The 17,673-nt window shown below is 42.1% G+C and overlaps 1 protein-coding gene across 10 annotated transcripts in view; it reads left to right on the plus strand.

The window, feature by feature from the left end:
- The first annotated feature begins 6 nt into the window (after nt 1-6).
- rapgef1b (Rap guanine nucleotide exchange factor (GEF) 1b) overlaps nt 7-17,673 on the plus strand; it is a 41,829-nt gene continuing 24,162 nt past the window's right edge. For 3 of the 10 annotated variants that reach the window (XM_035667532.1, XM_035667535.1, XM_035667539.1), the window contains exon 1: nt 3,933-5,069. In XM_035667532.1, coding sequence (XP_035523425.1) covers nt 4,988-5,069 — 82 coding nt within the window. In that variant the 5' untranslated portion in view covers nt 3,933-4,987. Of the gene's footprint in view, nt 273-3,932; nt 5,070-17,673 lie in introns of those variants that run through there. The other 7 variants (XM_035667531.1, XM_035667536.1, XM_035667533.1 and 4 more) reach the window with 4 other exon arrangements.

The raw sequence follows: 17,673 nt of genomic DNA on the forward strand, positions 1-17,673 counted from the left end.
TGTGTGTAAGTGTATGTGTGTGTGTATATCCAGTGAAAATTACCCGGAGACGGACTGAGACAGTTTTTGGCCGTACCAATGTGTGTAGCCTATGAATATATGATATTAACCCCAGCGGAATCATCTCATGGACACAACAGTGTATCGAAAATGAGGGAATAATCGGAGGAGACACACGGCGAGGCTCGTCTGTAGCTAACGTTTTGTTGAACTGCGAGTGGGATCACAGCTGCTGGCTACGAAAATGTCGGGAAAAATAGAGAACAAGCAAGGTAAGTCCTGCCCGGCTAGACTCAACCACACTGCTCCACCTCGGGAGACTGCATAACGGTATTCCTCACAAGGGCCACGGATGGATCCAATGTAAAAAAAAAAGGGGGTCTGTGGGCAAAATACATACGCTAAAAAACAAAAAGGGGGGGGCTTCACAATAACACTATATTCAATGGGAATGGTGGTTTTAATTGGGCCTCATGGATTGTTCTTTTCTCGGCTATCCAGTTAAAATAAAGCGTCGCTGTTACTCGCTGGAGTAAATGGCTTTTTTTTTTTTGTTCTGTGCTGTTTTTCAGCCTCATGCTGACTGGAGATAGCCGGTTAACTGACCAGTAATAAATGATTAACGTTGTTTCTACTCAGTTCAGACAAGATATACTATGTGTGTGCCGTGGGGTTAGCTTAGCCTACAGAAGACCATTTAAAAAAGGTGCTATCCAGCTTTTTATTGTACTAAACCGGCATTCACTCTCAGCTCCACAGTCGTAAATAAAACCAGGTTTTTTGATTGTTTTGAAAGCATCGCTAACATTCAAGAACAAATCACGGCTTTTCACCCGGCGAGAAAACACCCCAAAGACAATTAAATAAACGAGCGTAATGGTGTTTCATATTATTATTATTTCCTGCCTCATATTTTTGGCCAATAGCTCAAAATATATTAAGATGTGTTTGTAATGGTGGCTAGCGGCAGCTAAAGGTTAGCTTTTCTTTCGATAGCCAGCGCTAGCTACGTTGTGTTACCTTTCAGTGCACTGGAGTTGTGATGCGTTCACGCCCAAGACTTGTCGTGTGTATTTGTGTTGTGTTCATTTCAACATTGTGCACGTGGCATTTTTCGTTGCCGTGACCCTCTTGTGTGTCTACTAGCTGCTTATATTTTTTATATTCAGCTTCAAAAGGCAAAATAAAGCACAGCCGAGCTCACAGGGTATGGGGTATGGGGTTGGGGAGGGAGGGAGGGAGGGAGGGGGACAGGGTGGTCTCGGGTATGCCTTTGGAAGGAAACTTTATACCCGCCAGCTACACTTGCATCCCACTCCACCAGCTGTCTCTCTGCTTCGCTCCACATACAGTCCTGTCCGGTGATGCCTGCAGTAAATGGAAACACACACACACACACACACACACAAACACAGCTCCCAGTAATAACAGGCAGGGAGGGAGTGTCATCCAGCACTAGCTCAGTCATCCGACATAAAAGTTTCCGATTCCTTTCGTGTCTTCTAGACATATGACTACATATGGTCACAGCTAAATGAAAACTCAGAGGAGGTGTAGTTTTAGTTTTTTTTTTAATTTGGGTTTAATAAGTTCAAAGCAAATGAAGGCTGCAGTGTATGTGGATAATATGAACCCCAATCCATCACTTCTCTCTCGCATCCATTGTCTTGTGGACCCCCAGGCTTCCCGCCTGCGTGTACCAGGTCACTTGTTGGCCTGCTCTCTCTGCTCTCTTCCACATGTCCATCGATCCCAAATATGTACCCAGAGGACACGCTGTGCTGGATGCCAGTGAAATGGAAAGAGGGCGCAAAGCTGGGGACTCACTGTAGCTCTGAAAAAAAAAGAAAAAGAAACATGCAGCAGGCATAGCTTCGGTGTCAGCCTGTTAAGCGTTTTCCTCAGAGAGAGAGAATGCGTGTAAGGATTGGAGCAAAGAGCTGGTGTTAAAAGGAGACTGTTGTCTATGTGGGCTTAGGCTGTGGGGACTTTACAGAAAGGGGACCCGTTTTAGACCTTGACAGAAGGAGATTAATACACTGGTGTCTCGAGGAGCGAGTTAAAAGGGAAAAGATCTGGAGAAATAAAGTTCACGGCCGCAAGTAGGGATTCCTGCACATGGATATAGTCACGCGTTACGGTTTAAACAGTGACATGATGCTGCCGAGATGCACCATGCAAACGGTTACCGTAGCGTGCATATCAAGTAGGACTATCAATGCACGCATGGACACCAAGCTCCAGCGGGAGACTTATGGCCAGCCTTTCTCCCAGAGTCACTAGCGAGTAGCTGCATCAACATGCTCCCCAATCACCATGGATACTGCCGTCACTGTCCTCGTCCTTTCCTGGGGAGGGGGGGTGACGACAACGGGCACTGTTACCTGTTAAAACTTGCCTCTGCACCCAGTTGTGTGGAGCTAAGTTAGGGTGCTTCTCGCGTCTGCTTTAACATCGAACCCTCGTTCTCTGTGTACGCACCCATGTGACTTCATCGCTCAGGCAGCCCAGGCTGTAATCCATAAACAGATGCAGTGCTGCTGGTGTTGCCCAAAAGCCACCAGCAGCAGCAGACAGTTGAACTCATCTCAGTGCATACCTCACCATATTCTCACTGGTGTTAATGATGAGTTATGTTAATGGTATATCATATTTTGATGTAGCGACCTAGTGAAGCTTACTGACATTAGTAAAATTGCTCATTGAGTGTTTAGTATGTGTATTATAATGCAACGCCCTTGAAAGAGACTTTATCATTGTGGACATGGTCGGTTTTTTGGGGATGATTTATGTAAAGCGAACATCTTTTAGCTTCATGTTACAGAAAAAACTCCGCATCCACTTTTCAGGAAAACATTCCTGCAGAAAAATACAGTAGGGATGCACATCTGGTGTGACTTAACATTTCTTTTGGCTGAGACAAGGGTGTCACCCTGTGTACAAAATCTTCATTCACACAAATAATGCTGAAATTGAATGGCTTGACTACAACTTCGAACAATTACAGCTGCTCCTTGTTGCCAGACTTTGTGCACTGTAGTCATTTTACAGGCTATGAAACTTGTTTTATTCTGAAGATAAGTAGAAGCTTTAAAGCTCAAATATCTGGTGCCTTTTTCCATGCTGTGTCGAAAAAGTAGTGTACTGTGACCCTAGTAATGGCAGATTTATAAAACCATGTGTTAGTGCTTAGGCATGGATCTTGTGCTCACGTTCGCCACTTAGTAGGATGCTTCTATTGCTGTTAACTGTTACTTATTTGCATCAAAGAAAGGAGTCTGCGAGTGTTGTTGTAACTCTGCGTCCGGCAAACTTCACAGCAAGAAATGCACGTATAAACTGTATGACTAAAAGAAACAAGCCTCAAATGAGATTACATTCGTGTTGCTGCAATCTTTGCAGTTGCAAAATTTAGTTTGTCTTTGTTTTCCCCATAGAGACTGAGATTGGGACACAGCGGTTTTGGCATGTCACTGTTGGTAACAAAGTTGTGGGAGTAGCACAGTTTTTATTATTAGCCTGTTGACTCTTCTCTCACTGGGCAGTCAATGGTAGTAGCCGACCACAGCGGCGGAACTGATCCATCAGTTCCTTATTTTAGCCCCCCCCCCCCCCCGCATAGTGTGGGAGTGTGTATCTGTGTATTTGCTTTTGACAGGGTCTGGCTGTGGCAGAGAGTTGACTCTCAGGCATTCCTTTAGTTAACGCTGAAGTGTAAGTCATTTTGATGGCTTTGTGTTTGCGAAGTGGTTACTGCATCACTTCAGACTAAAATATCTTCTTGTCTGGCGTACAGAAATAGCAAGCTCCACATGCCTTAGTCACCAGAACTCTGAGCAAGAGCTAAAGTATCCATGATTACAACAGAGTTCCCTGGATGATTAGCTTTATGCACATTGCCGATGAGTGATCCAAGTGTTGCACAGGGCAAGCTATGGGTCTTGGTTTGACATGCTGCAATTTTGAGGTTTGATGGCAGAAAGCATTTCACCGTCCCTCCTCCACAGAATGAGAGGCTTGCTGTTCCCATATAGGTTTAGCTGTGTTGTAATTAGTTCTTTTCTTTCTTTGTATGCTGTGTATGGGAAAAAGCAAAAAGAAGGAGGGAATAGAGCTTAGGGATTGAAAGAAAGAGGGTGGAGAAAGGTGGCGCATTGATGAGAATCGAGTCTCTGCACAGAGGGAGAAACGGAGAGAGAAATGGATGGATTACGCGTCGGGTAATGACTGGATCGAGGCTATCGATGAGCAGCGGTGGAAGGCTCTGTCTGTGAAGGCAATCAGATCTTTGGAACATGAATATTCTCAAGGCCATTCTGCTTTCAACACCTTCAACATCGTCCAAGGAGCTGCAGGCTGCAGTTGAGATTGTTTTAGGAGATCACATATGTAATTCAGTACGACTTCCATTTACAGGTCGTATTCATCTCTGCACTTCCGTCGACGCTCTTGAGACTTCTTTCTCTGAAGGGGCTCGTCTTATAAGATGATGCTTCGCTTGATTTCTCTGCTGTGCGTTGGCCTACATGCCAGAGAGCAGGTCATTTATTCCCGCAAGTGGCCTGCTCAGTTCCTTGTGTCTGCGCAGTACAACCCCACTCCAGATAACCGCGGGTTGGACCCCCTCCAGGATCACTGATGACAGCTTAGACTTCACTCAGACGGCCTCTCCAGGATTATGTAATTCTGTGTCTGTTTATAATAAGAATGATTTAATAAACAATCGATTCTGGAAAAGCACGTTATTTTTCAATTCTTCTTGCCTTCCCTCACTGCTATTTGTGGATCTTTCCCTTCTGAAGTGCTGTGTAGTGTTGCTGACTCAAGAGAGTCATGCGGACTATTTAGTTTGTGACTAACTCTCAGCAGTGCCACTGAGTGACAGCCGTGGAAATGCTAGCCTGACCAACAAGTCGTCGGTATACAAAAAGCGTAGCTAACAGTATCACTCCTGGACCCAGTAGCTGCGTGGACCCAGGCCTCTTGGATGGGCAATATAAGCTGGAGGAGCCAGGCCTCCTCAGAGGACACAGACTCCTCTCTACAGGGGGATCTAGATGAGGACACAGGTAAAGACACACAAATAGTACTTCTCCTGATGTACCGTGTGTGAGATCATTTCTGTGCTTGCTGTTTTCTCATTAAATCATTAGAGTAAACACGCTTGGATCACTGGAGAAATCAGACTGTTGACTGTGATATTCCCCCAATATGGTTAAAACTTTAGCATTTTATTTGGGGTGTTTAAAATATTAATAATAATGAAGAAACTGGATATAGCCTTTTGAAATTCTGTGTTTTCTCCACAATTCAAATGACACAGAGCCTAAAGAAGTCAGAAGAACAGGCATGAATTGAAATGTAAATGAACAGGGCAGAACACTGACTCTATTCGGCAAAAAAATACTCTCAAGCACGGGGTTCTGTTGAAGTTGCACAGTTACAGTAGCCGGTTACAGAAGTTTCTTGCACACTATGCATTTATTCAACAGTTTTTTTTCTGTGTGAAATAAATGCATACTTGCATTGTTTGGTTTTTGGGATGTATACTTCTTCTGTTTGAGGCTGCTGCTGCGAGCTGTCGCCAGTTTTGGTGCTTTAATGTAAAATAGGCTAGCTGGCAGAATGAAATGCAGGGGACATTCCTCTCTGTGCTTTTTGTGTCGTGTGGCTTTATAGAAGGTGCTCATTTCCTCTGCTGAAGTCTTGGGTGGACCCAGCCCGAGGAGGCTGCTCTGCTGTGCTACAGCCATCCATCACAGGCTGCCTCTCCACCTTATCACGTCTAAAGTTTGTAGACAGAAACCCTCGCTTCTCTAATCTGTGCCCATCAGGCGATGATCTGCTGGTGTGCTTAGGTGCTGTGATCTTAATCCAGTTACACAATACCAAAAATTGGTATTGGTTGCACTGTAATCTTAAAGCCAACCTGCCTGCCTTGCTTCACAACGCTAGCTTAGCTTAGTTTGTTGGCCCATATGTTGGGGTTAACACTGTTTGATGTATTAATGTTTGTAGTGAGTTTCGGCTTCTCCTTTTAAGCTGTGTGGACAGATCCACCCTGGTGAGCCGGTAGCGCGTAGAGGCTCCATAATTAAGGTAGTTGAGTCCATCATTGTGTAATTGCACAGTGCTGAGTGCCATAATACCTTGTTTTGAGAAAACACAGTCTGTGGTACGCTCTGCCTAATAAATCTGTGCATTTCAGCCCAGCGGGCAGTAAGACTCACGCATTTGTATGGCTGTGTGTATGTCTGCCTCCCTGCCCTGCCCAGTCTCCGTAGCTGTTGTGGCCCTCATTGGGGACGGGTAGAGTGAGTGATGTGTTTTCAGACGGACTGCGTGGTGTTACAGATGAGGAGGTCTCAGTTCAGCCACAGCGTAGTTGCTACCTATGTTTTGAATCACTGTAAATAGTCTTGACTGCAGTAAATATCCACAGTAAGGATCACAAAGAGGATGATTCCATTTTCCAATGTCATATTAGCAGATTGCAGTTGGCTGAGGGCAGTCTCAATGCAGAATTCACAAAGGATGTAGCTGTGTCAACTAATTACACCTTCTGCAGTGTCTCTTAATGTTGACTGCTTAGACATCCAGATTTAAGAATCACTTTTAGAGCCAAAGCCTCCGCAGTATGTATTCATTGTGACACATTATAAAGTTCTATAAATGTAAGGGACACGTACTGTAACTGTAAGTGGTGGTACAGGCGTGAATTAATCCATGATTAGATACTAGAACTAAAACTAACAAAACTGAGAACCACTACTGAAACTCTGTACTATGGTGTTTTCTTTCAGTTCTTGTTTTGTAGTTTTCAATTGAGCTCACGTTTCTGCTTGCAGAGATTTTGGTTTTCTTTATACTTCTTGCAGAGCTAGAAGTTATGAGTACATATATTTCCATTTTAAACCAGAGACAGTTATTGGCAGTGTATTTTAGTTCAAAATAAGCCAGATTTATGCGCTACCTGTGATAGCATGTCGATTTGATCGAAGAAACCCAGTGCACTACATGGTTATTTAATGCACTTGCTGACCACCATTGCATACGTTACAGATACAGTTACGGGCACCACTACGAATGGGGAAACAAAGAAAAGAAATACCTGTCTACTCTGAATGCAATCTTCCAAGCAGCCAAAGTAAAGTGACCAGCAAAGGAGAGAATCAGATATAGTGAGAGGCCTTGGTGGGATTGAGAATGACAATCTCAATGGCTGAGGGAAAAGATCTCTGAAAAAGGGTTTTATGTCAAGCTGTGTGTGTGTGTTGAGTGTGTCAAATCATTCAGACCCCAGGGTGGCATGGCTGGGTCAGGGAGCTGGCATACAATGAAGGGGATGTCCCACAGTTGCTGCCAGTTTCCGATGCCACTCTAAATCAGGAATGGAGAGAGAAGTTGACATTGCTTGAAAACAAGTCACTGCTGTTGTCAAGGCAGATGTGGGTGTGTGTGTGTGTCTGGGGACGAAAATGATTCAGAATAGTTGGTTTGATATCTTTTTGTTATACCCAAACACTGTATGACGCACTTTCATGCAGACATATACGATGTTTGTTTCATAAGCGACTATGACTGAGCCTGTAGCCCTTTTATTTTTAAGTGTGTCTGCCTTTACTGACCCACTTGGATGTTCCGCCTCATACAATGAAACATGCAACCCGGACATATCCTCTCAAGGTTTCATTCAGCACACATTTTGACTTTGTGCTCTTCATATATCTTTTATTCTAGTTAAAATTGATGGTACCAAGTTTAATGTGAGGTAAAAACAAAAACAGATCCTGTGTTTCTCTTTCTCTCTTGTGCTTCATTATCGTCTCAATAGTTTTGTTGTTATAGTTCTGAGGCAACACATATGGCCCATCTAGTTTGCACAAGCCGTTGTAACAGGCATCCTGACATATTTCATACGGACAAACTGAAACAAACAGGGAAAAGAAAATAGACAAAAACAAGCAAGACAAAACAAAAACAGCAACCATACAGTAGTAATAAAGGGAAAGCCTGCCCTCCACTCAAGCCCCCTTCAGAGCTACGCAATAAAAGTCAGCCACTTTGTGAATGTGCCAGGACTAACAAAAACTGTTAGGATTGCATAAGATCTCTTTCCAATTACACAAGGGAGGAATACCAAGTTCTCCTGTATATCCTTCAAAGAATATCAGATTTTTATTTTTCCAGATGTAGTCTAGTGGTCATTTCTGCAAGCCACTGCTTCTCTGTATGAACCCCTGCTTGTTTCTCCAATGTGAGGAGGAGTTTGTTTTTTAGCTGTAATTAATGTATAAGAGACCACCATTTGTTAAAACTCCATCAGCATCTTATGTTGTTCAGTAACAGCTGGAGCTCGAGTAAAGAAAATAATAATACTTTATTTCTATAGCGCCTCTCAAAACCGGATTTACAAAGTGCTTTACAAAATACAATACCATACAGTGCAATATATGCAACATTAGCAAATTATAGTTAAATAAAACCTGAAAGCACACAGATGCAGGGATAGGACGTTACCTCATCAGCATAGTGCTTTCCTTTATTGACTTGTCCTTAATGATTCCACCGACTTTTCATCTTCATTAAAACATTAGAAGTGAGGAAACTTGCATACACCGAATGGATGATTTTATAGTCCCAGATGAGTTTTTAAAGGGCCCATAATGTTATTGTTTTTTAATCGCTTTTAGTAATCATTTAAATGCACACACGTGTTGGTGTCTTTTAACACAGACGTAGTGCAGCTGTGATTAAAAAGCTAATTTTGTAGGGTCCACCTCTTTTGTTCAGTATGTTTGCTGCAGTGTGTCTGCATTCAGAGGAAGACCAGAGGGCCAAACATCAGTCGATCAATAAAATCCCTGGAAGATGATATGCAGTTATGTAGACGCCGCTTTTTTCAGTCATTTATTTGCTGCATAGTGTAATATATGTATCAAAAATAGTTGGATTTGATGATTAAATAAAATTGTAAAAACCTAGACTATATCAATATTTTTTTATACATGTAAGCTTAAGAGATTTTCTTTTAAAGACTTATTACCACGCTCTGATCCTCAGCAAAATAGCTTTTGCTGTCTTTGTCCCACCTTTCTTTTAAACTCTCAAATCATGTTCCTCTCAACTTTACGTGCTGCCCCAACACGCTAATCTATGTGGAAAAATGTCAAACCACAAAAAGAAATTTAACAATCTCAAAGCCGTTTTTATTTGACCTTTTTCAGACACCATAATATACTCATCTCAACAGTGATAGATTGATGTTTTTTGCACAACTACTATAAATATAGAGCTATTACAGTAACACTTGAACACAAGTGTTTCATGGGCACAATCATGCAAAATGATAGACACATGTACTTTCTACGACGGCACAGAGGGAGTGAAACGCGTTCATTGTTTTGTTTGTGTGCATTGTAATTAAAAGAACTGAAAAGGAAACAGTAAAGTTATTTTAGTGCGTTTTGGATTATTCATTGCTGACATAGTTTAAACAACCACTGCCTAATTATAAGTGACTGTGCGAGGGCGAGTCTTGTTCTGTGTGGCGGACACATCTGTCATCCAAGCCTGTTTTTAAGAAGCCGTGAAACAATCCAAATGCAAAGAGTTTGGTTTACCACGGTGCATTTAAACTGCAAGATGAGATATATTATTTGGCATTTGTCTCAGTCTTCTTCAATGCAGTGTGTGCGCACGAAGTGTCAAGAGGATGACAAGTAGCCTGCTGTACGGACAAGATCAGCTTTGTGCATCGCTCTAACGCGGAGAGAGTGGTACCACTCCTCGCTGCTTCAGGCCATTCACTCACAAGAACGTTGTTGCTTCTGCTTCTCTGTCTTTCTGTATCTGTCTCTGTCTTGCACTCAGGCCGTGAAGTGATTGGTTCTCTTGTGGCTGTTTGTCTATGTGTAGGATCAGTCTCCTATCTCAAGTGCTTTATAGTGCCTGTTTGCCTCTTGCTCTCTTGCCAAACAGCTGCCGTTCACTGAGAACTCTGAATTCATCTCGCTAGATCACAGGGTTTTGTAGCTGTCGCAGTGTCTCTGTTCTGGTGCTGCTTGATGTTACAGATACTGACAAGCTGGGTATTTATAGCACTTTGTGGTTTCTTTAGTCTATTGGTTTCACCCAAGGTGAACCTGCTGCCTGCCAGTCGGGCTGCTCTCACTCTGCCGAAACACTCGGTTCAGAAAGCGAGCTTTAAATGGAATGCTAGAAAATGCAGTAAACCCCAGAAGCCAGAAAGGTCACTCGAAGGATCAGACCGAATGTTTCTGTTTGGGTGCTTGTGTGTCGCAGTGAGCTCCTTTGTCTTCGCCTGGGTGTGTGCGCGCTGTGCTATTAGACCTTGCCTGTTTAGGTGAGGTAAGTTGTTAAACAAGGGGAGCTGTAGCCGAGGCGGAGGTTCTGTGCAGGCTGTTCTGGACTGTGAAGTTTGTAGAGAAAAAGAGGGAGCGGCTCTCAGTGAGGGAGACAAGGGACAGGAAATTGTGCCAGTGGCCTCGGCGTCGGGGGAAGGAACAGGAGGGGTACCCAGGATGGTGTGTACGTGTGTGTGTGCTGTGTGATTTCCCGCCTTTAACCCTCTACCTCGCATGTGCTTGCCCTGCCCTCCAATATATAAATGTGTGTCACTGTCTGGCACTGATTCATGTTGCTCATAAACTCATATGTCACCTGTCTGGATTTCTAGTATGCCTGAGCAAAACGACCAACAATCAATATCAGGGTTATTTTCATTATAGATGAATCTGCTGATCATTTATGAATGAATTGATTAGTTGCTTGGTCTTCAAAATTAGGGCTGCAACTAAGGATTATTTCCATTATGGACTCATCTGTCAATCATTTTCTCAATTAAGCGTTTGATATTTGGTCCAAAAGTGTCTGTTTCAGCTCTAATCACAGTGAATTAATCTGTCCTCAAAACAGTAAAATGCAGCTAAAGAAGGCAGGTTGTTTATCCCCTCCTAACTCCTCTTTTCTGCTGTCTCATTATAGCATTAACAAACATTATTTTGAACTCTGCATTGAGTTATAGGATGCGCTGATCTACTCGAGTCCCTAATCACAGTTTATTATCATCCCAATGACAAGGATACAAATTCTTCATGTAAACTAATTTAAAACCAATATGCAGTAAATTAGCCCATTTGAACATTATTTGATATTTGATTTGATATCAAGTGATTGCACAGTTTTTCCTCCTGCACTGATAGACTCAAGTTCACAGTTTAATCTTTCTGGAGGCTACAAGACTTTTATAGCCTAAGAACTATTGTAAAACAAGTTCACCTCTGGACCTTTTCCTATTTCACTTTGTTGTTTATTCAACCCTTTTGTCACTGTGCCAAGTAGTGTGTGTGAAGCTGTCTACTTTTTTCTTTTACAATTGGGCCATCGAAAGCTTTCCCTGCTTATGTCCTCCAGACCATGTTCTATTTGTTGTCGATGCTGTTGAAAACCAGGCCCTGTGGCATCCCCTCTGCAACCTTTTTGCTTGTGGTTGAATAGTTTAGAGGGACTCTTTGTGTGCTCATTTGTTTCTGTCTGGGGATGTGGATGTGCATTGTGTGTATGTGTGTGCCTGTTGTACATAGGACAATCGAGTGACCTAGGCCTCAGGGCTCCATCCATAGCTTTCAACACAATCCCACTGAACTGCTGTGCCAACTGCTCCCATTAACTCGTTCCATTAGCCTGTCCAGTGCCCACTATGAGACCTCAACCCACACAAAAAGAGTTACAACTACTGCCACAAAGTGAGGATTATTTGAATAGTCATAACAACTTAAAGGTTAGCTACAGACCACAGTCAATGCAGTGTGGTATAATTCAGTACTGTATGTGCTCACTGTAACACTAAAGCTGCCACATGCAGGATCCCTAATAGATTGCTGTTAATTTAGTTGCAATTACAGATAGACATACTAGCATAAAAGGGAGGGTGGCCATCAAAAGCAGTGGAGCAGAGGAATGAATGAGTAATGATAATAAAAGTAGCCTGGGGGTGGTGGTTAATATGGCAACCGAGCCCCCAGCAGTCCTAACAGCATATTTGGACACACATTTTATTTATTTTTTCCTCAAACACACATAGTGATGCTATAATGTGGACAAACAGTGCGGTCTTGATTGTCATCACACACTAACTACAAGGGAGAAAATGTGTGGCCCAACTACCAGCTAAAGTGCCAGTAACAATGAAGCATCAGTCGGAGCCGCAGCTGCAGTGGTAAGGAGGCACCGAGCGTATGCGAGAAAAGATGCTGTTCACTCTGGTCAGAGAGAGCTTTGGAAGAAGGAGTTTTGTTGGCTTCATAGTTAAACAGAGGAGGCATTGAGGCTAGAGACTTGTAAATGTTTATGCCACCACACAATACACAGGCCTAATGGCCCCACCCTCTTCTAAAACACCACCATCCAGGCTACTGGCCCACATTTGACACATTATATAGAGCCCTGCATCTGAGTCTTACTGGATTGCAAATTTACAGATCTGAGTGGGTCCTTTTTATTCCACAGAACATGCCAATATTTCCTTGCGAAATTTCTCATCAGTAATTAAGTGCTTGACCAGAACAGTTCATGGACTGACTCCCTTTGGATTAATACTGTGATAATATTTCAAATGACCTACTGAAAAGACAGACCTTCTCTTAGTGAGCTTGGAAAAACAACCACAGCAGGGGAAGTCAGCTTCCTTTGTGTGGTATTGCAGAACATACATCACTGCCATGATGTACAGTTTATTTCTGTTGCCCATGCATCTGTAGTCCACTATTTGACACACCGCTTGCTTTCCAAATAACATTTCTATATTGACACAGCTCAGCATTGGCTCATGGTGATTAATTACACAAGAGTTTTCAGGAATTAAAGGTTTCCCATCTGGTTTAGGAAAGACAAAAAGCAGTAAGTATTGCTATACTTTTATTATTGAGAACTGATGTAAAATTTTAAGAACTTCAATCTTTATTACTGTAATACTGAATATAAAATAACTACTATAATGTAATTTTATTTGTAAGTGTAAGTACGAAGTGCTACAGGGGAATTCTTCCTTGCTTATTTTTTATCCAACAACCCTTGTACAAGTAATCGGTGACAAAATGATAGCTGAAGTCCTACGCTGTATAGACTGCATTTAAACAAAAAGCACAATGCTCAACTACTCCATGAGTAGGAGCATTCCAGCATTGTCCCTTGTCATTTAGACAACTTAACTTTCAGAGTCAACAACAAGTACTTCAAAGCTTCGTACTGACCCACTACCCCTAGTATCTACACACTATCCACCACATCTCATCTCGAAGCTGTGTAATTATGGAACTGTGAATAGTCTGTTCTAACCTCAGTAGCCTTGAGTTCAAGCGTAGTAAGTTATTTCAGGCTGTGTTATGACTATAAAACATTATGTTTGTTTCATTCCGCTGTTCTGCCCGTCTTTCTGTCGTGGTGCTACAGCAGTATAACTGTGTGACTTTGTGTGTGCAAAACATTGCTTTAAGCCATAGTTGACACGACAGAAGATTCAGATGATGATTATGCATCGTCAGATAGCTGTATATGTTTCAAAGTGCCATGAAAATACACACTTATGCAAATGGCCTTTAAACTGAAGCAATTAACAAACTTTTTTTGATGTACTGAATGATGAGTCGTCCCCCCCGCATTAAACTCCACTATAGATGTGATGCATTTGGATGTTATGTCGTGTTGTCTGACTTCAGCCATTTATCCTGAGTAATAAGAACACCATACAAATAAACAGACCAAAGAATGCAAGGCGTGTCACCGAGAGATTAGGCTGGATTTTGTTGTTATGTGCCTCTACATGCTGCTTGTTGCTTATTATGGCCTAATGCAACATATTTTCATCCCCACTGATAATTGTAGTTTCAGTTCGCTTTGGGGCTGCGTCACGGTGTTGCGCGAGGACACTTTTATCAGATTGTTTGTTCGATGTGGGAGCAGTTCACCTTTGCATGTCGAATGTCATTCTCCCCCATCTCTAAGATTTCCAGGATAAAATAACCCATCAAAACTGACAAACACTGAGAAAGTGGATGAGGTTACTTTTGACATTCTTTTTTTTATCTGAGTTTATCTTGTGACTCATAAGAATAATGATGTATCAGTCACAGAGCAGGAGTTTCCCTGTATAGATCAATCATCAGTTAGTCTTCTGAGTAACTTCTGTGGTTACCTATGAGAGCAGGTGGCACTAACACTTGTAAGGAAAGAGACTGGTTTTGAGGTTTTGTTGGGGGTTTTTTGTTGTTGGTTTCTTTTTTGTAGTTGGTTTCTTTTTTGTAGTTCTGTTTACTTTCGCATTCAGGCTCAACATGGGTGACCAAACACGATCTCTCTGAGCATTTATAGATCTGATTTGCTTTTTTGTAATATGGATCTGCGTTATAGATTGCCTTGTGTTGTGTGGCCACGCTCTGTTAGCCACGGTTGTCCATGCCGTCTGTTCCCATGCAACACAGCACGCAGAGCGCCTCCATCACCACATTGATCTTCGCTCCTGGCCACTGACCCATGATTGGTGGGGCTGCTTTAATAGTCATTGACATACTGTGGAGCATGTTTGTGTACGTTATTAATAGCGTAAAAATATTGGTGGAGGTTTTCTTTCAGACAAGAATTGAAGTAAAGGTAACATTTTACAAAAAGTCTACAAAAGTGCTTGAAAAACAAATTTGGCTTTCTAATTTGGAAAAGTAATTTATTTATGCTCTTAGAGAGTAAGCTATTTTCTCTTACTTCAGTGAAGTATTCTGATCAAAAGAGATCAAAATTATTATATAAACTGGCTCATAATTCTTTCAGTTAGAAATGGCTTACAGTTCATTGTAATCCCCTGATCTAATTGCTCAGATGCCAAGTCGAAATAATTTGCCCATTATGTTTGTTTTAGGACTTCAGAAGTCATTGGGAAGTAAGTGGCTGAAGAAATCCAGTGTTTGAATGTGTCAGTTTGCATTGATAATTCGATTGTCCACATAGAAACCGTCTTCTGTGTCTCGTTTACTCATTTGTTAAGTGAAATACAATAGATACAATAGATGGTAAGTGGGCCGAGCACTTAGCGTCCTCTGTACCTCACTTACTTACTTGGGTAAGTGGACTGGATGCTCCCAGTCTCCCTGTGGCTCAATGTTGAATAGCATGCTCAAACAGCACAGCTGGAAAACTGTAAAACCCACCACTGGACTTCCTCCATTACTTCTCAAATCAGCCATTAACCAGAGCCACGTTCCATATGCGGGCTTCCTCCCTTCCCTGCCATCCACAGAGACACACACACACACACACACACACACACACAGTATGCTGTATGCTATAGTGCTGCCTGTTGACAACCGAGGACATAAAGAGGATTCCTATTGAAAATTGAACACAACCAGCAGGAAGCCAACCACTACAATGGAGAGAATAAATAATTCACTAAGCACTTAACTATTTCCTGTTGAATTTTCCTCTCTTTCCTCTCCATTTTTCTCCCCGCTGTTCATCTCACGTGCCTCAGGCTTGCATTCCACACTCTTGCTCCACAGCAGGTCTTGCCTGTGGAGATATGATACTGTGCGGTTTTTGTTTTACAGTGTAGCAGACAGCAAGTCACTCACTCCATTGTTGTTTTTTTATAGACACATAAGGCCTCATTGCAGGCAAAGTTGCTAATAAACAGTGCACTGCCTATTTACATGCATCTCAGGGTGGGTCTGTATTTTAAATGTACAGTAAATATGGAACACCAGGAGAACTAAAACATCATCCATTTATAACAGAAGCTGGTATTAATGATACTAGTGTTTTTCACATCCGTTTTTAGTAAAGAAGGCTTCAGGCTATGTTGGTATGCCTAAATGTTGGTCTGTCACTTTGGTGCAGACTGAAATATCTCAACAACTATTGGATGGATTTCCATGAAATCTGGTACGGATATTCATAGTCCCAAGAGGATGAATCATACTGACTTGGCTAGCACCATCTGCACCATCATCAGTTAAATTTTTTAAACTTTGGTTTGTTACCAGATACCTTTTTAAAAAAACAATTTTATTTCCATCAGCAAGTGTACTTTCTGTTTAGTGTTAATTAACAGATGTTAGCGTGCCAACATCATTCATTCTCCACGCATCATTTCAACTAATGTTAACTGTACTGTCCTCCTTTTTATAGAGAAGATTATTTCAAACATGATTTTAACTATCTCCTGTACACACAAACACACACTGTCTTTCCCCCTCCTAACAGCTGGCACAGTGACCTTTCGGACTCTTTCAGTCTTTGAGCAGGCTCAACAAGTCCGTATATGCAGGGCTTTTCATTGAGCAGTCCTCACTGAGGGGAGTTCAGCAGGAGGTGACAGCTGTGTGTGTAACCTTAAGCACAGCCTCCCCTGCATCCCTCCACACAGTTTTCAACCTATTCCTAGAGTGGAGGGGGGGTCAGCGAGGGGCCGACCAGCTGTCCTGTATAGATCACACCTGTACTGAACAAGAACCAGATCAATCTGCCAGCCTGTCAGTTTTTCAGGCGGATCCATCTGGACATGCTCATGTGTCACTGGGCATCAGTTGTGTATTAGGGATCACAACCAGCCATTAGGATCCTGGGGTTTCCTACTGAAACATTTTACCGTGTATCCTCATGCCAAAAAAACATTTTTATGGTACATTCTGCAGTTAGGATTTTGGTTATTTACTTTGGCAGACCAGCTAAAGAACAGATATGCAAAGTAATTGTACTCATACTGATTTAGAATTACGATGAAAGCCTGTAAGCATTGTGCTTGCGTCAGTGGGTCTTTGTTGTCGTAGCGTGAAACCCTGGACTAGTCACATTTCCATGGAAGATCTAGTATCTTGATGGCAGGCATTGATCTATAACGTTTTTGGCAACAGGATTAAACGTGTATGAGGCCTCAGGGTTAACTCCACACTGAAATATACACAAAAAAGCCATTTAAGGTGTATTGCATACATTTAACAGTGTGTTTTTGCCACAAGCACCCATAAATTTACACCCCTGAGGTGTGAGTATGTTTGTATTTGTGTAATTAAGCTTTGAGACAATCTCACAGCTGGAAGGCTCTTGGGGACTCTACTATACCACAGAGTTGTGTGAACTCTCCCAGGCTTTGTTCAAGAGTGGTTCAGACTGGAGTGTTTGTTTTCAACGTCCCTAAGGCCTTTCAAAGCAACAAGTTATTTAGCCATTTAAATGCTGTTTAAAAGATGTTTACTTGTTAAATACTTCCCTATTTAACAACCTGATTTTAGTGACTCCCTGATTTATTTTCTTTTTCATACATCCTTCATAGCATCATGAAAGAAATGCCACTGATTTCATAGAAATCAGAAAGAATGACAAACATGAATTGTTAATCATATAATTGTATATTGCTATGATATTCACAGGAACCTTAAATTGCAGAGCTGTAAACTCATCACGGTGTGCTCAGCAAGTGACTCAGGTTGCAGAGCAGCACAGAGGCTCAGGGGGGTTGTGTGTGCTCAGTTCTCTGAGGAACTGTTGCAGTTTACAATAGGGGAGACAAACCTCACCCTTTATGGATGTATAACCACACTTTACTGTTTATCAGACTGGCTCGGCTGCTGTGTTGCACTGTATTTTAAAGTGAGCGCGGGG

This window comes from Morone saxatilis, unplaced genomic scaffold, assembly GCF_004916995.1.
Source record: "Morone saxatilis isolate NCDOM2014 unplaced genomic scaffold, NCSU_SB_2.0 Contig21, whole genome shotgun sequence".
Taxonomy (NCBI): domain Eukaryota; kingdom Metazoa; phylum Chordata; class Actinopteri; family Moronidae; genus Morone; species Morone saxatilis.